This window comes from Lepidothrix coronata, unplaced genomic scaffold (assembly GCF_001604755.1).
Source record: "Lepidothrix coronata isolate B3197 unplaced genomic scaffold, Lepidothrix_coronata-1.0 Scaffold1, whole genome shotgun sequence".
Classification (NCBI taxonomy): domain Eukaryota; kingdom Metazoa; phylum Chordata; class Aves; order Passeriformes; family Pipridae; genus Lepidothrix; species Lepidothrix coronata.
The window spans coordinates 2278429-2301192 of NW_016690181.1; the positions used below are offsets into that span (position 1 = coordinate 2278429).

At 41.0% G+C, this 22764-nt stretch overlaps 1 protein-coding gene across 1 annotated transcript in view; it reads left to right on the plus strand.

The window, feature by feature from the left end:
• Positions 1–22764, plus strand: part of LTK (leukocyte receptor tyrosine kinase) — a 98386-nt gene that overhangs the window by 60389 nt on the left and 15233 nt on the right. The window contains exons 10-22 of the mRNA XM_017812270.1: positions 3804–3898; positions 8814–8912; positions 11148–11325; positions 11835–11985; positions 13951–14082; positions 14604–14760; positions 16055–16237; positions 16768–16866; positions 17367–17519; positions 18269–18379; positions 19032–19218; positions 19965–20055; positions 22210–22274. Of these exons, the coding sequence (XP_017667759.1) occupies positions 3804–3898; positions 8814–8912; positions 11148–11325; positions 11835–11985; positions 13951–14082; positions 14604–14760; positions 16055–16237; positions 16768–16866; positions 17367–17519; positions 18269–18379; positions 19032–19218; positions 19965–20055; positions 22210–22274 (1701 nt within the window). The remainder of the gene's footprint in view (positions 1–3803; positions 3899–8813; positions 8913–11147; positions 11326–11834; positions 11986–13950; positions 14083–14603; positions 14761–16054; positions 16238–16767; positions 16867–17366; positions 17520–18268; positions 18380–19031; positions 19219–19964; positions 20056–22209; positions 22275–22764) is intronic.

The following is a 22764-nucleotide window of genomic DNA, read 5'->3' on the forward strand; positions in this document are numbered from 1 at the left end:
ATTTTACCAGTCTGAGAAAGCCAGTATCTTCACAGGGGCAAAGTGCTCCCAATAGGTAAGCAGCTATATTAGCATAGCTGCACTTTGTACTCCCACAGTAAAAAACAGTCATGTCAGTCAAATGGACGGTAAACCCACAGTTTAGCCAATACCACTGTCTAGTCTACGATCTATGTCAGTGCATCCTAGGCAGCTGGAGATCATTTGTTGACACATCACTGATGCAACAGTCTTAGGAAAAGACTGTTGCCCAAATTAGCCTTGCACTGAAGTTTTCAAGGGTTTAGATGGGAAAATAAAGTGCAACATTGGTCTCAAATTAAGTCAAATATTGAAGATTCAAAGAATTTCAATGCGATCTAATTTTATTCAGGTATTTCTCCTCCCTCACCCACTGTCACTTCATCTCAAGCTATGTAGCTGGTGTTGGCAGCTGGTTATTTTGCACAACAGGAACGTGTTTCCAATTTCCCCAATCTGTTCTTTTTCATCTTCCTCAGGAAGGCCTCTTTCACATGAAACTTAAGACAAAAAAAAAAGTCCAAGTCTATACACATACTGAATATTATAAATGGAAATATATCTACCCAATATTGGTAATAAATAATGTCTCAAAACTTCATGGAATAGAAGGTGTGAGGAAATTCCTTTTAACTTCAAATATTATTTGCATTTTTGTGAAAAAGGCTAAGGTATTTGGGTCTGGAAGTGATAGAGAGAGAGAGGGAGAACATTTTTTTACCCTCTTTCTGGTTTAATTGCATGATTACCTTTGCTCTCACTATTATCATGTGTTCATCATATGCACTTTTGCCATGTATTATTCTTTTAGGGTAGGATTGGTCTGCCTGCTAGCACTGTATTTAATATTCTTCTCTGACACAGTCTGGAGCCCTGTGGATTAGCATCTGTTTAGTTATGTATATGTAAAGTATGACCCATGAATTTGTCCAGAAGAGGTCTTTTCCTAAGGCACTTTCATGTGGACCTATCCACAGCAGAGACCATGAGGTTCTTCAGGGGTATTTAAGACCATCAGCCTCCTCTCATATATGGTCCCTTACACTTGTTTCCCGAAGCTTCCAATTCCTGTATCAATATTTAGTTCTGATACTAGGCATGGAAGTGTTAGAGATTAAATTAAAAGACATTTTCTTAAAATTTTAACAGATTCTCACTCACTTGGGAAAAAAAGTTCATCTCTGCCTTGTTACTCTCTTCCTCAAAAATTTCACATCCCACTTCCAATACCTGGTAGCACAGAGCACTTAAAAAGTTACCAGCACTTTTGAGCATGGTCAAAGCGATGACCCTCTGCATTATTTCATCCTCAACACTAGCAAAATGTTTTGACTGCTAGAAAAGTCATACCAAATCACCCAAAATAGAAAAGTTCAGCCTAAATTGCTTTAAGGTTAGTGAAGTTGCAAACAATTGTAAACAGAGGTGTATAATGAACATCGTTGTACAATCTTAGTACAGTTTGGTATAAACCTCCATGAATTACTTTTCTGCACATTTATGGGTGCTGTCAGCTTTCTGTGGTAATGCAAACTCTAGCAATGCTGTACTTAGGGAAATTTTTAGTGCTGTCACATTATTTTTCTGTATCCCAAATCTTCAAGAGACTCCTGTCCTTCTCTTGCAAGAGGGCTATATTTTTCCCTGGTTCCTTAAAGGGATGATAGCCAGTAATAAAATGGGTAGGAAGGTGACAGATCACACAGGGAGAAGGAGTAGACAAGAATTGTAGCACAAATAGTTGCTGGAGCAGGTCCTGAACTTAACGGACCAGATGTAGAGAAGCCTTAGCAGAAGGAATGAGGAAGCCATTGAAGTGATATACAGGTAGTTTTTAGCAAGAGCTTCCTCCAGTTAATTTATTTCTTAGGAGAGAAGGAAGACTACAAAGTTTGCCAATCAGCCTCCCAGTTGGGCATCTAACTGCTTGGAAAATTGCTTCTGGTGATCAGCTGGCAAATTCACTTATTTGATTCATACCACACACATGGAAAAAGGCTACTGTCAGAAGAAAATCAAACATGCAAAATACCAGACACCAGAGAGCTGGAGAATGTAATCTACTGGAGTCAGCAAAATGAGCTCAATGAGCAGGAACACTGGAAACCCCTCTGGCTAACACAGCACAGAGTTCAAAAGGCAAATTCCTCCCCTTTTTCTGAAGTTATGAGGAAGGGGAGGCATCCAGAGCCCAGAGCTTATGAGATGTCTATTTTCATGCACTGGGGGAGGGGGATCATTGCCCAAGTTCCCGCTTGTATTCAGTTGGAGCAGAAATTTACCTTGTAGTGCAGTGCCATGGACACTCTTTTGCTCTGCCTCCATGGACCAGATGCAGCAGATTGATCTGACCAAGGGTATAATGTCATATGAGTGCCTAAAGTAAGGAGCAGGCTGTGGTGCTGTATCTATGCCTGTGGATCCTAGAAGTGCCCTAGTTTGGGCTCAAGGTGCTGTGACTCTCTTCCATCAAATGACAGGGGAAATTACTGTTTCAGTTGACTTACATACGAGGTTTGAAAATGCAAAACTACCTCTAAACCTGCTAATGAAGAGGAGTGTTTCTGCAGGAAGTGGATCTAACAAAAAATTCCCTCTCTAATCCCACAGCTAAGAGAGTGGTCATTCAAGAGACCCTTGATTGCATTCACTGCACCAACACTTACTCCCAGAGTGCTAAGATCCTGTAGGTGTGGATGCTTTCATTTAAGCGCAAGGGGTCATTCTTGAGTTGGGGTAAGAGCAGCTTATCCCTAAAGGTTTTGATGCAGCTATGCAACATTATCCTGACTGTGGATATCAACCAACATTTGGTTGGTGGGTGGAATACACACACGTATTTTAATGCCACTAATTTAGGACAAGTGTGTTCCTAGGCTGAATGATTAATGTGTTAGGCAGGTCAGTGCTCGATCTCTCATAAATCACCATTGACTTCACCAGTGACAGCAGCAGAGGTCCTCTCCATATGCTTTTAATAAACTCTAAATGGACTGGACATCAGACATCTGTTTATTTCTGAAATTTAATGAAAAACTATTCAGTCCTATCCATTAGAAGGAGATCCTTCGGCCCATTTTCTTTCTTCCTTGTGAATTCAGAATGTAGCAATGCACATGGGACATAAGAGAGCTCCCAGGTACGTAACTAACACCTAGTCACAGTGGAAAAAGATGAGACAGCCCAGAGAGCTAACACTTCGGGGAGTTATGGCTGAAATTTAAAATGTCCAGACCTTCTGAAATAAACTCATGTCACCTTGTTGAGTTACACTGCCTGAGGATCAGGCCCAAGACCTTTGCATATTCTGTTTAGTTTTTAATCTGTCTCTTTGAGCTGGAAAGAAGGAGATTTTCTTCCCCCCTTCCCTTTTACACATGTCTAATTTCCTGACTGTTTCTGGTAATTTAATATGGATGGTTGTCTGTGTATAGTTACTAGTGGGGGACAGTAGCTTGTATTTCTACATGTGTGTGCAGACAGCAGGGGAAGTAGGGCTGCCATTCTTGTTCCTCATTAATTGTGGAATTATATGAATGTTGGTTGGTCCTTACTAATGGTTGTTGATGAGCGTCTAAGAGGTACAGCAAGCCCTTTTGGCTGCTCAGCCAAAAGGAGGAAATAGTGATCACTATTAGAAATAGTGATGAACGTGTTTCCATGACAAGGAAACATTGTAATTTTAGGGTTGGGTTGGGTTGGGTTTAGTTTGGTTTGGTTTGCTTTTTTTCCTCTCCTGCACCTTTGTTGGTCTTCCCTAAAACTTATGTCTTATTGCAAAGGTTTGAACTGCAACTCCTGGCAACCTGGGGCTGGAATTCCCAAGCTGACATTGCTATCGACAATATTACATTTGGACTGGACTGCTTCACTGACGGTGAGCCACAAATGTTGCAGAACCTCTTAAAGAATTTGGGTAGTGTAATCAGCATCCCACAGATCTGTTCTGTTCTGTTCTCCCCACAGAGTGCACATGGATCATTTGTGTTAGTTTAGTCAGCACAATGCCATTTTATCTCAGACCTATTGAAGATTGCAAGTAGAGGCAATTTTATGGTCTATCGGACTCTCCTAGTGCTCTTTTTTTCTCTAAGCTGGGATATCCTGTATCGTATAGTTGAGACCTGCCTGTGTCTTGGCAAGAAACACTAGACTTATTTCTTAGCCCCTAAGTGGAAGGATTACATCACACTGTTCTTTCACAGTCCCTGCTGACCTATGCACCCTGGCAACTGGTAGCTGAAGGGAATTTGTTAAAATCAAAGGGGAAAGTCACCATATTTTAGTGGAGGAAAGGAAGAAAATGAAGGCATAAAGTGGCTCTCTGACAATAAAATTTAGATTACTGCAACAAGTTTGTTTTACTCTGTGAGGAGGTGCATTAACTGTCACTGCCAGATATATAACAGCTTTACTTTGCTTCATTACTGTGAACATGACTGACGACTATATATTCCACAGAAAAATGGAGCCATTGCTACCCTCTGAAACATATTAGCAAGAGCTGGATTTTCTTACCAGATAAGAGGAAAGAAGTTAGATACTTGAACCACATACCAATAATAGAAATGGCCTTTTTGTCCCATGGGCAAAGACATATGCTCTGTTGTAAAGGAACTGGAGGATAACACTTGAATTGTGATTTCTGTTGCAGACAAAACGTAGATTGGTGGTCCTGTGCCACACTTCATGTGTCACCACACCCAGTGTGTCAGCATTTAGGGTAATAACATGTCCCTGCAGTGGGTAGCTGTAGCCTAACATAACAAATAGGAAGGCTTATATTAAAACAGATGTGTTAAAAGCTCATCAACAAAAGCCCCTTTTCCTTTCCATCCTTTTCTGAATCAATCTCCTGTTCTCGATCCCTTTGTTCTGTGAGCAGAAACCACTTTTCTATAAAATGCTAAGCATGCATATTTTCATTTGACATTAAGAGGTAAAGCTGTTCCTCAATGGTAATGTCATTTGTTCACTCCAGCTCCTTAACAGCCCTGGCTCCCAAACACTTTGGAACCTCCATGCTCACACTTTGTTTTGAAATCCTGAGGAAACTGAAGGAGGTGATTCCAGATGTGCTTGTGCCAGCTGATGTGCACCCAGCTGCTGGAGTTTACTGTCTTCCTGAGAGCAGATACAGCCTCCAGTTTACCCACAGACATTTGGGTCTGGTGTAGGTATGCATCCTTTCACAAATAGGTAGGGTGCAAACGCCCCTGCAGTGATGTTATCAGAGCTTGTCCGTTAGACTGCCCAAGTTACTCCTTATTTTCAATTGGTATAAATCGTACTGATGTCAAGGAGCAGCTGGTACTTACCCCATCTGAAGGCATGTCCCACAGCTGTGTGAGTCACGCAGAAGAAACACACCACAAAGGAAACATGTTTCTCGGAAGCCTTGCACTTGCCACTGTTCCTTGAATCCTCTGTGCAAATTGATGTTTTCTCGCCTCTGAAAGCAATCCCTTGCATTTGTCTTCTCATGACTTTAATTCAGTTAGGTTGCAGAGAAGCCCAGTAGCTCTGCTGTGTTTTCAGTAATGAAATTATTTCTCCCTGGCAAAGACAGGTTTCAGATGTCAGAGACAGAGCCAATTAAAATCCAAACAGTGAATTCTTTTCATGAGGGCAGCAGGAGGGATGTATGGCAGGAAGGAAGGAGTTGCTTATTGCTAGGATGTAAATATTTTCTCCATCTATTTCAGTCTTGTAGTTCAATTCTCTACAAAATCCAGTGCAGACTAAAAGCAGTGTTTATGTTTGCAAGATGGGAAAGAAGGTGCGGTTTTCCTCACCTCTCAAAATTGAGAGGAAAGTTTCAGTAAGATTTAAGAGGAGAAAACTGGATAGTGAGGGCAGCTCAAGAGACATCAATAAAGGGAAAAAAACCCAGACCATTCTTTGGATGGCAGCTTCTGGGCATTGACAGATGTTTTCTTTGTGTAAAAGGTGAGATGAAACCACCTTTTGGTTTATACAATCACCCTATGTAAGACAGTGTCACAGACCACATGGCATGTATCTGGTTCACTGTGACAACTTCAGATGGACAGGCATAAAGACATTTGATTGTTTTAGTTAACTAGTGTTTTCATAGGAAGAGGTCTGAATTTTTAGTGTCTAAATATGAAAACATGGACTGACATAGCAAAAAGAGTGCTGATAGTTGCCCTCCTCACTGCCTTTGCTATTACCTTTTTGTTCTCTGAACATTATTTTGTTCCAGTTGAGATCACAGGTCTGTGGTCTATCAGAATCTACTACCCTGGCCTAGAAATTACTTTTCATTCTGTGTGTCATTTACAATTTCTCAGAAGACTGGTTTATAAATGACAAGACTGTCCAAAGAGAGTTATAGCCTATGTCTAGTTCTTGATTTTAGAGTCTCTGATCCAGCAAAGTCTGATTCTGTTGACCCACAAGTCTCTTTGCTTGAGGTGAATGGTGGGGAGTGGTTCAAGACTCATTACTACCTCCTTTCACAGCTTTAAGAAGGTGTTGACTAGAAATGCAATAGATCAGCCAAAAGGATTGGGAAGGAAGAAGCTGGTGCAGCTTCCCCATACTCTGTCACACTCCAGAACAAGCTGGAGAGGTTTCCAGGAATACTACAGCCTGCATTAGTAAGGTGGGATCTCTGAGGAGACCATTCACACCTTGAGGATCCTGTGAGGCATCTTACTCATATTAATCTCAGCCACAAGACCTCTGTTCCATTACAGTCCCACAGACAGAGAAGTAGGAGTGAAGCACTTTATCTCTTTGGCTGCAGGAGATGCCTTGTCTTTCTCCTTTGCACTTCTCTCTGCCCCTTTTCAATGGGGAAATCAACCACATTAGCTAAAAACTGGAGAAAGGAGTTCCATGCTCTTCATATTTTTCTGATATAGATACACCTAATAGGAATTAATTCTTGTTTCATTCACTTACAGTCAACATGTTGGCTGCTAGAAGAGGAAGTGGAAGCTAAAATAGACAGAAGCAGCAGCCCCTGAATCCCAGGACTACACCATGTTTGTAGAAAAAGTCACCTTACAAGTTCATGTCAGATAGTGCATAAAATATCGGCCTTCTAAGAGTTAGCAGTTCATGTGGACAGGACAATGCTCAGCCTGTCTTGCAGTCTGTATGCTGCTGAGCACAGAGGAGACAGAAACTTTCTTCCAGAGAGTGAGGGATTAAGACTGTTTGGAGAAGGAGGAAAGATTGCTTGTTTGGAAGTGAGGCTGTGCCTTAGGATACTTAGTTGCAATGCTGAAAAAAATCACTGCAGACACACAGATCAATTCTCTGTTTTAGAGAGTCATTCACATTCCTTTGCTCTGGCAAACATAACCAGACTTCTTGTACATCGCTAAATATCTGAAACTGTTGTGACCTTTGGGATTCGTAATTCAGTGCAGGCCTTGGGACCATCTTTCCTGGTCCTTCATTGTATTTTTCATTCTGTTTTCCTTCTTATATCCAATTAATTTCATTTGGTTTTGGTTAATTTCATTTTTTACTGGATTGACAATTTCATCCATTGAAGTTCTCTATCTCAGTATGAACAGAGCGTGTCAGTACAAAGCTTTCTTTTACTTCCATCCATCAATGTCCTTTCAGTCAGACCTGGGGGGAATATTCTCAGGAGTAAAAGCTCAGCAAGGTCGCCACGCTTCAATTAGTTATTTGGCCTTTCTGACACAGCTAACAAAGGTGTTAATTATTGCTATTTAGAGCAGTGGCTTTGTGGCAGAGATAATTGTCCATCTGGAACTGAGTGAGCCTCTTTTGGATAGAGCATCAAACAGCTGTTAATTCTCACAACTGGAACAAATTGAAATATTTGTAATGTTTTTCAACTGATCAAAAATGTTCAGTATTAAATTAACTGAGGGTTCATAAAATGGAAGGAAGTCTGTCCTTCTTCTTATTGAGATTTTCCAATCAAAAAATCTGCATTAAAATGGGTAATTTAACTATTGAAATGGGATGCTTACAGATTATAAGGCAAGGGTTCAGCTATTACTTTTTCCTGTTGTAAGGCAGCACTGGTTGTATGGTATTCTCAATGCATTCAAATGTTTTGGGTCAGCAATTGATTTGAAATCCCTTCTCTCTGAGAAAGGGTTGATTTTTAAAGGTCTATTTCACTGGTCAGAAATGTGGAGTTTTGCCCTGTAGTTTTCAAAAGGGTTTGTCCAAACATCTACGTCTTGTGTCAAGGGTATGCTGCTATTTCTTAATTGTCTCTGTTAGTGTGACATGTAATTTTATTTAGTATTTTATTCTCTAAGCAAGGTCTCAGGTGCTCAGAGTTGGTTGCTGAGAGGGGAGTGATCTGTTAGGCTGGTTGACTTGCCATCACACTACTCAGAACCAAAGATAATGATTTTTGCTATTACTCTCCTTTACATCTCCACTGATTTCACTGCCCAGAATTGTCACCTGTCAGAGCACCAACACCTGGTATCTGTTCTCCAACACTACATTTTTCCTAAAGTCTGTTGTAATCCCAGCTAATGTAATTTGCTGGCTGAGGAGTTTATCCTGCATGGGATAACATGGAGGGCCTGTGTTCATGTGAAGACCCACTGACTTCAGCACATATACAAGTAGCTAACTCAAGACATGGGCTTAAAAGACTAATACAAAATTATGATTGTCTAAGATACTTTTTCTGCCTGAGGTAATATTTACTTAATTTAACCAAATAGTTGTACTTAATTCATTCATATGATCTTGAAATTTTCCGTCCCTCTTTTCTACCATCCTCCCATCTCTCTCCTCTATTCTACAAACTATTACAGGAAGACAACCAAATAATTTTGGTGGGAAACGCCAGTACCCACATGAGATTAGTATGGATGAGCGTCTTCTGAAACCTCTGGAAGAGCCCTCCCTCTCAGGTACATGATTCAGTAGTGAAAACCTGTCTCTTGGTTATAAAAGATGGTTCCCTTCCTATCTCCTGTGTGTGATCTGCCTGCCCTGTAGCAATAGGGCAACTACATCCATGCCAAAGATGTGGAGACCATGTCAGGTAGTCTCTGTTTCACTATGAGAAAGCAGTTTGCTGGAGCCCAACTCACCAGTCTTTAAATAGCAGGTTTTCTTTAAAGAAAAGCAGAATCTCTTTAAGTAAAAGCAGAAGCTGCATGACTCAAATTCAGAGTGCGTGAAAGGCAGCTCAGGAATAAAAGGTGTAGACTAGTACAGAAAGCTGGGAATAGAGATTTGCTTGGATTTGGAGAGCAGTGAAGCTGAACAAAGTGAGTACAGAATAGCGATGTAAAGATGAAAATCCAGGGAGGCCAAATAAGTAAGGATCAGGAAACTGATTCAATAGAAAAATTGGATGAAAAACTAGGAGAACAGGGGACACTGGGGACTAGTTTACTGATAGTAGTAAAGATTACCACTCTGGAGGACAGATAACAACTGTCTGGGTGAGAAGAGTGGTCCAAAGGAAGGGCTGAGGGAGAGAGGTTGTCCTTGAGGATGTTTTGCAGCTGGCAAGTACGAGTGTGTGACTGTACCAGCTCCTGAAGGCTGTGTCCTCCTGGAATGTGACAATCTGCACTGCTGTCAGTTCCCTTTAGCTCAAGGGACAGACATTTCTGTAATGTAGCTAACATTTGTACCACACTGATCCATCCACATGTTCACAGGACGACATCTGTTGGTAATAGTTTTGTTTGTCTTTTCCTTTAAACAAGATTTGAATTTCCTTTTAAAGATTTGTGATTTTTACCTCTATTTTAATCATTCAACTCTTTGACAGTTCTACTTTTGACTCTGGCTTTGGTGCACGTGCTGCATCACACAATTTTTAGATACATTATTGAAAAGTTTTATTCTTAGGCCTCATTTACTGGACAAGGTGGACATGTTTGGGTCTTGGACAAGAGTTGTGAAATGGAGGAGATAGCTATCTGCTGCACTATTGTAGAAACAAAAGAACAATGCTTAATGGGAAAAATTGCTTGGAGGAGAAGGGCCCCTACTGAAAATAACAAGAGGCTGTTGCTGCTGCCATGGGCTTCTTGTGCAAGCCTGAGATGAGTCACTTAAAACTTTCACCATATTGCATAGATGGTCACTAGTCATAATGGCAGATGTTTTCAACCCTTGTTTCTGTGTACATGCTTTAGTTCTCGTCTGGAAAGCCTAATATCTCCTTGTTTCATACTGGCACTGAGAAGAGAAATTTGATCATGTCTGCGAGACACTTGGATAAACCCCTTCACAGAAGTCCTGTTCCTCTCCCCTCCTCACCTCCCCCCTGCCTCTCCCAAAAAATAAAAAAAATTGATGGGGTTTATCTCCAGTCCACAATTTATTAAATACTGTGCAGGAAATAAGGTGAGATGGAGAAAAAGCAAACAGTGACTATGCACAGAGCAGTAGTTGTCCTATGACTAGAAAGAAGTGAGGATAAGTACTCTGTGATCTTATAGTTAAGAGTGAAATTTTAGTGCATTGTATTATTAGGGAGCTGCATTAAGTTGAATAGATAAATGCGACTTTAGTACATACTAACTTGCAAGCCTTCACACTGAAAATGCAAGTTTAAGCATTTTTTGTATGATAATAATAATAACAATTATAAGAATGTGATCAAATAGATGTATTGAGTTTTTAAACCCTGCAGATAGCAAATATTGCTGCAGCATAGTCTTTCCTTTGATCATTTATTTTTTATACAGAAATGGTTAATGTTCTATGTGAATAATAGTAATAATAATTTGAATTTTGTTATCAAAGGATCATTAAAGAAAGATATCAACATGAAACAGTTGTTTGTTTCAATTGCACTTATCCTTTGGTTATGCAGTTCTATGAGTTACTGCACATGTGGCTGGAAAACTGTCCAGTGGAAAAGGCCCTGGGGATGTTGGTTAACAGCTGGCTGAGCATGAGCCAGCAGTGTGCCCAGGTGGCCTTCATTACTGGAGGTATTTAAAAGTAGTGTAGATGTGGCACTTGGGGACATGGTTTAGTGGTAGACTTGGCAGTGTTGGGTTAACAGCTGGACTCAATGATCTTAGAAGTCTTTCCCAACCTAAGCAATTCTATGATTGTGTATCTGAGAAATACAGGGAAGCTCACATCTGCCCCAACTCTTGCTGTTTTGGTCACAGGAGACACAACTGTTGTTCTCTGGTGGTTCTCAACGTGTGGTGCCAGTGGTCCACATGGGCCAACTCAAGCTCAGTGTGACAGTACCTATAAGAACAGCAGCGTGACAGTGACTGTGGAGAAGGAGGGCAGGCTCCGGGGAGTGCAAGTCTGGAGAGTGCCAGCCACAAACCGATACAGGTGAATATCAGCATGTTCTGGAGAGGCAGCCACATTTAACCACTTTTTGTGCGTGGAGTTTCAGCAAACATAAGTGTGGGACCATCTGTACTGAGTGGGAACAAAGAAATAGGAGTGGTAGCTATAAGGATCTGTGTTCTGAGCTACTATGAAGCATGGAAGGGTGGAGTGGTGTCTTAGAAGAGGTCAGAACAGGAGTGAGAATGGGCATGCAGCCAAGTAGAAGTGCTGCCATCATTTTAGTCCAGAAGTCTTCGACTCTTAGATTGGGCTGTAACCAGCTCATGCTATTTGCTCCTGAAGTCTCTGCTTCCAGTACTCGAGAGTAGGGTTAGTCTGGGTCTACCTGGATCTCAGACAAAGAATAGCCATGAGCTGCTACAGGAGGGGAGCCTGCTCTGGAGGAATGTCTGTTTGGAAATGAAGGCTGGGGAGACCTTACAGATGGAGTTACTTTGGGGATGAGAAGAGTGAGAATTGTTTCTTGAACTACTTACTTTTTCTTGCAGGATTTCTGCCTATGGAGCAGCTGGAGGCAAGGGAGCCAAAAACCACAATAAGAGGTCCCACGGGGTCTTCATCTCAGCCACCTTCCACCTGGAAAAAGATGAACTGCTGTACATCTTAGTGGGGCAGCAGGGAGAGGATGCCTGCCCTGGGGTGAGGGCCACCAAGCATGTGTGGGCAGAGACCTTGCAGATTTGATTCAGTGGGTGGCTTGGGGTTTGGTGATAAAAGATAGAAATCCCAGAATCCATCAATGAAATCCAGTTGAGAGACTGGAGAGAACCAATAAAGCAAGTTAGAAAGAATCTCAAAAATATAAAGAACTCTGAAAAGAAAAGCAATCCCAAAATCCACAAATAAACATGAAGCCCACAGGAACTTTGCTCTAAGCTCCTTCTTATTTGAAATAAGTTCCTCATCAGCTTTCTTGTGCTTATTTTAAGCAGAAAGCTAGTAGGTGAAAGTGGTGTGCTCCCTCTATTGTTTTTCCACAGCCTAGATTTCTTTCTGTGTGCCAGGACTTCAGACAATTTATTATTATTTGTGGAAGCAACCAGCAGTGTTGTGGCTGCACTGTATTAAATACTCTCTAGGCTTAGAAACTAAGGTCTGAATTCAAAGTCTATCAAAACCAGTGAGAATGTTTCCACTAACTACAGTGCCCCCTGGATTAGGTATTTGTAATGACAAAAAAACACTTATGAGAAGTGGGCATGAATACTTATATACGTGTCTTCTAATGCTAGACCAAATGAATTGAAAATCCTTTTATCACATAGGCTCAAAAAATGTCTCTTTTCAGCATGAATTCTTTGATATTGCCTTTTTCTAGAAATGTGATCAGTTAACCCCTGCCCAGGAACAAAACCGTTTTCTCCTTTTCCCACAGACTGAGGTGTTTTGCGATGCATAAACTATTCTTGTAGGCATTCAGAATTACTGTTTACCTTGCCCAGAGCATATGATGCCTTACCCAGATGCTGCAACAGATTCTAAAACCACTTTTTTCTTCACAATAATTGTATCTATCTAATGTATCCACTACTGGAAAAAGTTTCAGTTTATTATTCCCACTTCCAAAGCCTAACTTCCTTTGACTTTGGAAATGCTAATGAATCTGTATATTGGGTAACTAACGTTTGTTTCCTTTCTCTGAAGAAGTTCTGCAGCTCCAAACCTTGATTCTCTCGCCTCAGATTTACCCCAGTTGCTTTTACCTCCTCTCATCTAATCTCATCATCTTTCGTTCTCTTATTTGAATTGCTCCACCAACTAACAAAGGCCATGAACCACCACCACCAGAATTGAGAAGGAACTCTCCCTCTGTCAATTTTCAATCAATCTCAGTCTCAATCTTGGTATGAGATGCAATCAGCAGAAACTGGAACATATGATGTTCCACCTGAACATGATGAAGAGCTTCTTTTCTGTGAGGGTGACTGAGAACTATAACAGGTTTCCCAGAGAGGTTGTGGAGTCTTCTTCTCTGAAGATATTCAAAAGTGGTCTGGAAACAATCCTGAATTATATGTTCTGAGGAAGTCTGCTTGAGCAAGGAGGTTGGACTAGATGACCTCCAGTGGTCCCTTCCAACCTCACCCATTCAACCGTTCTATGACTCCACATGAATGAGAAATAAAACTGGTGCCATGCAGGAATAGCAAACTGGGTCTTCAAGTTATTCTTCCAAGATATGTCAGTAGATCATTCTTAACTATGTGCAGGTCACCTCTGTGTGTTTTATATGTTTATAACCTTGAGAAATACCTAAAAAATACAGCAGTAAGAACATTCTGATAATTAATTCATAATGCAAAACATTTTAATGTTTTTGGTTATAAGAAGTTCTAAACATGTGAAATATGAATTATGTGATATCAATAATGAGTTATCGCTATTACTATATTTTCACTTGCACGTATAATGTGAGTTTAAAAATCAAGGTAACAGACAGACCTATCCCTCAGCTGTCCGTCCTTGCTGAAGAATTCACTTTCCACAAAGATAACCTACATAGTGCTTTATATATGTCTGATATGTTATTATACTGAAATATACAGACAACTCTCATGAGTTGGACTTCGCTGATATTTGAGAACATCTCTCATCTCCTTTCAGAGCAATCCTGAAACCCAGAAGATCTGCTTAGGGGAGTCGTCTCTCATTGAAGAAGATTACAGAAAAAAAAAGGATCTGAGGGAGTGGGCTGGAGGAGGTGGGGGTGGAGGAGGAGCAACCTACATCTTTAGAGTAAGTATTTCTTCTTTGCATCCTGTCTGAGTAGTGTCCAGCAGAGCAACTAGCTCTCACTGTCAGTCGTGTCATATGATAACCAGTTCTTTAAAGAAAGATGATGAAAAAGGAGTCTCCCTCTCCTGTCTCTATCTTTCCCCTCACCTTCTGTCTCTGTTTTTTGTGTTTTTAATTATTTATCTCTTTCCATATCCTTGATCATATTTGTCACTGTCACTAAGCTAGTTGAACTGGTTTCTCAGTTCTTAACAGCTCAGATCTGGGAATTACACCGGGATCCCACTTTAATACAGGCAGCAGTCCTAAAACAAATTAATCCTAAAATCTTGGTGTTCAGTTAAACAGCTACTTTTTATACAGGAACATTTTCGTAATGATTCTGTGAAGCAATCAGTAGCATTGCCCTTGCCTTGGTCCACTCTTCTTTGGGATTCTTTCATGCTCTTTGATGAGTTTATGTGAGTTCACCTATCCAAGGGATGTGAAGTTTTTCTGATGTTTGATGGGGGGTTTTCCAGCAGAAGGATGGGATTTTCGAACCTTTGCTCATCGCAGCAGGAGGAGGAGGAAAAGCCTACCTGAAGACTCAAGACAGCTCCCTGGATGATGTACCCCTGGAGCAATTTGAGAACAGCACTGCAGTACCTGGAGTCAGTGGAAGGACTGGGGCATCAGGTGAGATGCTAAAACCACACAAGGTCTGAATTAGGTGGCTGAATACACACATTGTCCTGTGGGCATGAAGTGAAGGGCTTCTCTTTTGATCTTCTGGAATTTTTCTGTGGCAGTAGTTATTACAAATATACTGAGTAGTCTGTAAGGGATGTTTTTTATATGGTGTGTCACCAGATAAAAGAGAATTCATAAGAAAGGTGATGAGTGCTCCAGTAGAGGCTGTTCCATAGGAGGACTCTGCTCTTCTATGAACTGACCCAGTGACAATGATGTTTGAGAGATGAAACCCATTCCTTCACACTGTAACAATGGCCTTTGAAGAGAAGACTTTGTCCCTGTTACTCCCCTGAAACCCTATCTCGTGGTTTAGGAATGGTACTTCCCAATTTAGTGCTCTCACTGAGACTCTTGAAACCACATGCCACTTACTCCCTGCAGTGGGATGGAGAGAATTGGAGGCACAAAAGGTGAAAATCACAGCTTTAGATAAGAACAAATTACTAGAAATAGCAATGAGATAAGAAATTAAACAGTAACAACAACAAGTGTACAAGATAGGCAAATGATTCACATGTGATTGCTCGGAACCAGTTTTACCTGACTGCTCCCTCCAGCTCAGAACCGGCACTACCCCGCTGCTGTCTCCACCACGCTTACTCGACTTATTCCCCCCCCCTCCCGCCGGCAATGATATGAGGTGGTACAGAATTACTTTTGGGTCCTAGACATGCCCCCTACCGGCTATTGCAAAAACTAACCCTGTCCTGGCCGAAATCAGGATACCCTAACAACAAGAATTATATTATGGGAATTACACCAGAAATGGAAGCTTATTTATAATCTTGTGTTGGCTGTGCCTAGAATCTATACCTAAGATAAATTCAGTGGTTGTCCATCTCCTGCTGCAATAGCCTCATAGAGGGGACACTAGAATGAGATGAAGAAATCCAGTTTATTTTTATTTCTGTGGGAAACTCAGCATCTCACATGGCTGAAAACCCTAACCAGTTATCCTGAAGGGAAGTGATGGGCTCCTTATTTCTTTAATGCCACTAGAAATGGGTGCTAAGGTGTTGGCTTATGCAGCAATTACTGCAGGTTGTGCATTAGATTTCCACTTGGTTACTACCCATGGCAGCAAGGAGCTTGTCTGTATATTCTCTTAAACTTAAAGAAAACGTTATCTTGAATAGATACTTAAGGAATTAATACGGGCTAATCTCTATCTTTCTACAGAGCTCCTCTGCATGTGCTTCCCTTACCTATTCTTGTTTTATTTTCTCACTGTCTGAAGGTGGAGGTGGTGGCTGGCAAGATGACAGTCTTCTTCCTCAGGCTGGGAAGTCCCTTCTGGAAGGTGGAGAGGGAGGTCAAGCTTGTCCCCAAGCACTAGACAAGCTCCAGTGGGCCACCTCTGGTGGTTTTGGTGGGGGAGGAGGAGCCTGTACTTCTGGAGGAGGAGGCGGAGGGTACAGAGGTAGGTCTGCTGGAGGAATTAGTCATGATATCTAATTTTGTACCCTTCAGAGCACCTGCAGTTAAGGGCTAGCACTCACTGCAGAGGGACACTGTTGCAGAAGGTGACTCACAGACACTTCAAGCTGAACATATGAAACCCACCCTACTCTCCAGTATCTCCCTATACCTGGGGAAATCAAGGTCATAGAAGTATTCCTATGTGATTTAGTATTTGGAAGGTGTGGTGAATCACCCCTTCATCCATTTCCAAGTTATCCATGTTCCATTTCTTTTTTTCTGTTCAAAACAAATACATTTTTACCTTGCTGAACTGAAAAACCTAAATTAGATAAAGTCGCTTCATTAACCTTGGTACTGGCTGGGTCAAGTGAGTGTTTATCCATCAATGGTATTACACATACTAATATTACTGGAAGATTGCAGAGTGACCCCAGGTGATAAGTGCCAGGAATGAATGCAACACTTCGAGACATCACATTTTTTGCAGCATGCTGTACTGATCAGCTAGCCATACTCTTCTCTCCCCAGGAGGGCATGCCTCTGATAAGGATGATATCACAGCTGGTGGGCAGGATGGCATCTCTTTTGTGAACCCCATTGGAGAGATCTTCTTGCATCCCTTGGCAGGTACAATATACTTCTTATTCCTCTTATTTCTTTCCTCCTTTTCCTTTCTTCCTCTCTATTTCCTCTTTCCTGCTCCTTCTCCTGTCTTTGCTTTTTGTTAATTTCATTAAAGCTTATTTCATTCTGCAGGTAAGATCTTTAGCTGTGGTCATTTCTTTAAATATTTCCATAGTGCTCTGGGACCATTTTTCTCCTCAATCTCTAAACCAGGAGAGACCCAGTCATCAGGTTCAACCGTACATCCTCAGTCCCCGACTTTTCCAGGTCAATTAACTTCAAGGCACCTCTGTTTGCTTAAGGAACCCAGTATCTTCTTCTCTACTGGCCCCTATCAGACTTCTGACATGTCCACACTCTGTTGGACTATCAGATCTGCTGCAGAGAAGGAGAGAAGTTTTAGATACCTGCTGGGTTTTGTTTTGTTGGGTTTTTTCGCCTTACTGGAACAAGAGAGGAAAAACTGAACTAAGCTCACCTGTTGTGTCTGATTCCTTGTTCAGCCATGGAGAGTCACGGTGAGGTGGAGGTTCAGATCTATCTTAACTGCAGCCACTGCCACTCAGACAACTGTAAGCGGGACCCTGACACCAACATGCCAGTCTGCCAGTGTGAGATGGGGGCTGTGCTAGCCAATGACAATGTCACCTGTACTGGTAAGTTGTGAAATATTAGCTTCATTGGATAACATCTGTATTCTTTATATTGCCTCTCCTTCTGGCTTTTTGGATGTTCAGTTCCCAAAGTTACAGCTATTGGCTCCAGTGGACATGGTGTTGTGAGAAATGTCAGTCAAGTGTATGACTGAAAATTCCTTATGACCTTTCCTTACATGCTGAGCTGGATCTCTGTCACCATCTCCAACATTCAGGTTTGGATTAAGTAGAATGTAAAATATTTGTAAAGAGACATGGTGTAAATTTCCTAAATGGGCTTAGTGTGTCAGCTATTTAAGTGTAAATACCTGTCTGGGATAACACCACCTATCGCTGAGTTTTTTCAGCCACAGATTGCCTCCTTCCACAGCAGTTTCCCACTGTGCCTGTCAGCTGATGCCTTGTACTCACTGTTATTTTCTGACACAGTCTCTTGGAGCTCCAAAGCATCAAGACTGTAGAGAGTTTCAACTTGTGAACAGTGATGTTACTCATTTATAGAAAACTGAAGAATGGATAAGAAATGTGTTTTATCAGTTAGTTTTCTACCTTCACAATAATTTTAAAACTATTTAGGTTTATTTTCAACCTCCAGCGTTGTAGAGGGATTTGCTGTAATTTTTATAGGATGGTCTGGCCATGACCTCTGTATTGTTTTCTGAACTGCAAGCAACCTTCAGAGGGATGCATTACAGCAGCTCTGGTTGCTTTCTGATTAATGCACCTTTTTTTTAATTTATTTTTTCTAGTACCCCAGGGTCCTATCCCAGAGGGACACCTGTCTCTTCCCCTCCTCCTGGCTGTGGTGTCTGTGATTGTGGTGCTTGGAATGATCCTCACTTGTGGCAGCCTATCAATCAGTAAGAAACACTTCCCTTCTTATCATCCCTTGACTTGCTTTTCCCAGTTAAATCAGACAAAAGGAAACTAACTACTCAACCACATGCCACTGCTTTTAATGCTTGGAGCCAAAATGTTGTCGTGTCCAAGTGGATCAGAAGACAGGGAAAAAGAAGCGATAGAAAACATCACCCCCTGCAGTTAGGTACAAGCATAGTCCCAAGGGGTAAGAACTGCTCTTCCCTGGTGTTTGCCACAGAAAAAATAAAGAGCTTGGAAAGCCCTCTTAGTAGCTGTTTCTTTAGCAGGCAGTGCTATACAGGATGAAGTCACAATCTGCAATTAAACATAAAATTCATTCAGGGAGATGGTTTGATTTTTGGGACTCAATGTCAGCAAGACATCTTATGGAGCACTCTTTCCTCAGCCAAAGTACAAAGAAGCATAGGAAACCTAAGTTGCTCCCAGGTGCCTGCAGGAATGACTGTTTCCATATCCAGTATTAAATCACTACAAAGCATGAAGAAGAGAGTGATATTGACAAGCTAAAGATGCTTCTTGAGCATTTATAATTATGGGGTTTGTTTCTTTCTGTTCTATGTGGCCAGGATTATCTTTTCTGTCCAGGGATTGATCTTGTTTATGCATTTTTATTTGTCTCCTCACCTGCAGTTTATTACCTTAAGAAACAGCAGCTGGATGGAGCCAGAGCACGACTGCAGAGCCCAGAATATAAACTGAGCAAAATCCGTACATCTGCCATCATGACGGATTACAACCCCAACTACTGCTTCGCAGGGAAGGCTGCCACTCTAAGCGAGCTGAAGGAGATCCCACGGAAGAACATCTCTCTGCTTCGGTAAGAAAACAAGGGCCACCTGTCTGACTAACTGCAAAACACTTAGTCCAAGTCAGCCAAAATACAATAGGTATCATACTTATTATGTTCTCTATGATATTTTGATTCCATGAAGTTCTCAAGCAGAAGTATAAAATCATGAGTCGCCTGTTCCATGTTCCCATGCACAGCATATAGTATTTCACCTTTGTGTTTTTATATGATGTCCTGGATAGCACTTGCCTCCTGGGAGTAACTCCCTTCCAAATCTATAGCACTGTTTCTTTTTCACCATTTTCCTACCACAAGGAAATTTCCTGTCACAAGGAAATACATGCTAGGTTGCCCTTCAACTCCATACCATCCAGATGATATTGATCAAAGTTATAAACTTTGGAAGGAAAAAATTGATTACTCTCATCTGCTGTCTTACACCCTCTCCTGAAGATATCAGTCTGCAACCACCTTATTCTGTCGTTCTCCATTTTCCTCTTATTTTACTATTGCCATACTTGGTGATAGGGCCTAGGATTGAGCAGGCTGCTTTATTTGTTCAGAACCATCAAGGATCCAACTGCACTGTTTTAGTGACAGAAAATACTGATAAGTTATTTTCAGAATCTTTGAGAGGAAAACAAATCTCTGTTGTTGATTTCATGTCTTACAGCAGATTCTATTCCTAGTCTTGAACTGGATGAAGAGAAGAGCTTGGCCAATGTTGGATCTAAGGGTATATAATATCTGTTCTCTCTCTTCTTTTCTTACAGGGCACTAGGACACGGTGCATTTGGTGAGGTTTATGAGGGAACTGTGGTAGGCATTGGAGGGGATCCCAACCCTCTTCAAGTTGCTATCAAGGTCAGTACCCCCAAATTTCTTATACAGCAGTAATGACCCATAAGAGCCATATTATCTTATTACTATTCCAGTTGGAGATTCATGTTCATCACATGCATAATGACATATGCATAGGTGTAATGCAGATTTCCACGCTTTGCTGCGTCCAGGAATTATCAACTTTAATTTTTAAGTTGTATGGCACTAGAACCAGCTAGCAAGTAAAGCCATCTGTCTTTTTGCTATATGCCTAATGGCTGTAAGGTGTGATCTAAGTACAAAGAGAATCTAAAAAGGGCAATCTGTTTTGTAAGCTCCATTCCTGTTGCTCAGTAGATGTAGAATCAGTGCCCTCAGATTAGAAGTTGTGTGAATTAGTCACCTAGAGACTGCATATTATGATTAGTTAAAATAAAACAATTAATTATCTATTAGCATTAATAAATACACCTCAACATATCAACACAGAACTGTCAGTTCATCCTAGCAGTGAATCTGCCACAATGACTTTTCTGCCACAATGATTTATAGATGTGAGTAGCCAAGAAAGAAACTTAAAGGGAACAAAAATAGTAACAAACAGATATTTTGGGACATTGAGGACTAGAAAGGGATTTCTAAATATTGTATAAAGAAAAGAGAGCACTGAAAAATATTAGTATGAATCATTTATATGACAGCAAACAGTAAACATTTACAGTAATGCCTATATATTATTGCTTCTGCATTTCAGTGGGTTTGAGTGCTTTTTCCTAAGTTTTTCACATGATGTTATCCTATTTTAAAATTTGTGGGTTTTCTCAGTTACTTTCCTTTACACTGAGAGTAGTGTTTTTCTGCTCTATGTGAAACTTTCTAGTAGTCCCTTGTTATTGCATAGTGTTAAATATGCGGTCGTGAATATATACTGTGATACTATGCTAATTTCCACGTTATTAATGACAAGAGATAACAGGCTGTTTTTCTATGAAATTACTGAGGTTTCCTCAGGATTTGTCAGTTACTCAGCCCTGAAGTTAAGGATGCTCATAACCTGCTTTTGTTATTTTATAAGCCTGTGACTCAGAGAACCAAATCTACTTCTATGAATTCAGCTCAAAAATGTAGCCCTCATTAATAAAAAGAAGTTCTATTGTTATTCATCCCGTCTTTCAAAACCCTCTTAAAAAAAAAAAAAAAGTGAAAGGATTGTGCATTATGGCATTTTGTTATGAACTTCCCTGTGCCACTGTATGAATGTGGATGAAAACCCAGGACACTAGCAAGCAGTTGGAACTGACCAACTCAGTTTCACCATCCAGACTGGAGGAAGCACCAGAGCACAGTGGCAAACAGAAGAAGATGTCAACAGTTTGGAAAATCTTGGCAGCAATGGCCACTTGTTATCCATATATTGTTTGTGGGTCTTCCACCAATTTAATACATGATCTGCACTGTTCTGTGTAAATCAATCACTTATTTCAGACAGCAAAATGCAGCCCTGCCTCCTGTAGCCCACACTACTGATGACAAGAGCTGTTCCCATGCCAAACACACCACGCTGAGCGTCCCACCTCTCCGCGTGCAGTGTGACCGTGGGCACTACACACAGCTGTGGCCAAACTACCCTCTAAGGTTAAAACAGTGGGCACAGTAGCATGTGCTGCTTCTACTGCTGCCTGTGCACTCAGTTCATCTGTGTCAGCAGAAGACGCTGTCCAAATCTGCTGGCAGGAGAGAAAGCTAAAAGGGCAAGTGACACGAATATTTAAATCACGTGGTTGTATGTGTCATTTGACACACAAGCATGTACTGCAATGTGCACATAAAGAAAAGGGAGAATTAATTAGCACTTGTAATTTAAAAGAGCTTTCTAGATCTGTAATTCCCCACCTAATGTCTTTCTTGATGTGTACCTGAAGCTATTTTTACTTCAGAAGTGTGTATAGAGCTAAATTCACACAAAAAAATCTTGAAGTAGGTCACTAGTTTCCTATTCCAACTTTAACTACCAAATGGGTCAAATGCACTTCAATAAACCCGGCAGTGAAAAGATGAGCCTCTCCTCGTAGGTTCCTGAAGTGATTCATATTACATGCTTATTCTTTTCTTTTTTTTTCTTTTTTTCCTTGGTGGTCATCTAAATATTCTCAATTCTTTGGTCGGATGGCCCTCGTTATCTCTACGTCTCAACAGACCCTGCCAGAAGTCTGCTCTGAGCAGGATGAGATGGATTTCCTGATGGAAGCATTGATTATCAGGTATAGTTTAAGGTTTTTCTACTGATGGTGGGCAGGGGGAAAAAGAGTAATGCAGGTCATCATAGAATCATTTATCCACTTGCTTTGTTCAGAAATTAAATCCAGTCTTATTTTTCACCAGATGGCATTTTAGTAGCATACAAGTTACTGGTTTCAGCTACTTGTTTATCTCAAACAAGATAACTCAGGTTCTTTTGTTGCCCATCTCTTGTGGTTTAATGCCAGCAGGCAGCTTGGCCCCACACAGCAGTGGGATGGAGAAGAGAATCAGAAGGGAAAAAAACTCATTGTTGAGATAAAAACAGTTTAATACATAAAGCAAAATCTGTGTGTGCAAGGCAAGCAATTTTAAAGTCATTCAGTACTTCCCATGGGCAGGCAGGTGTTCAGGCATCTCCAGGAAAATGGGGCTCCATCATATGTAAAAGCTACTTGGGAAGAAAAATGCCAAACTTCGAATGACCCTCCCCCTCCTTCCTCCTTCTTTCCC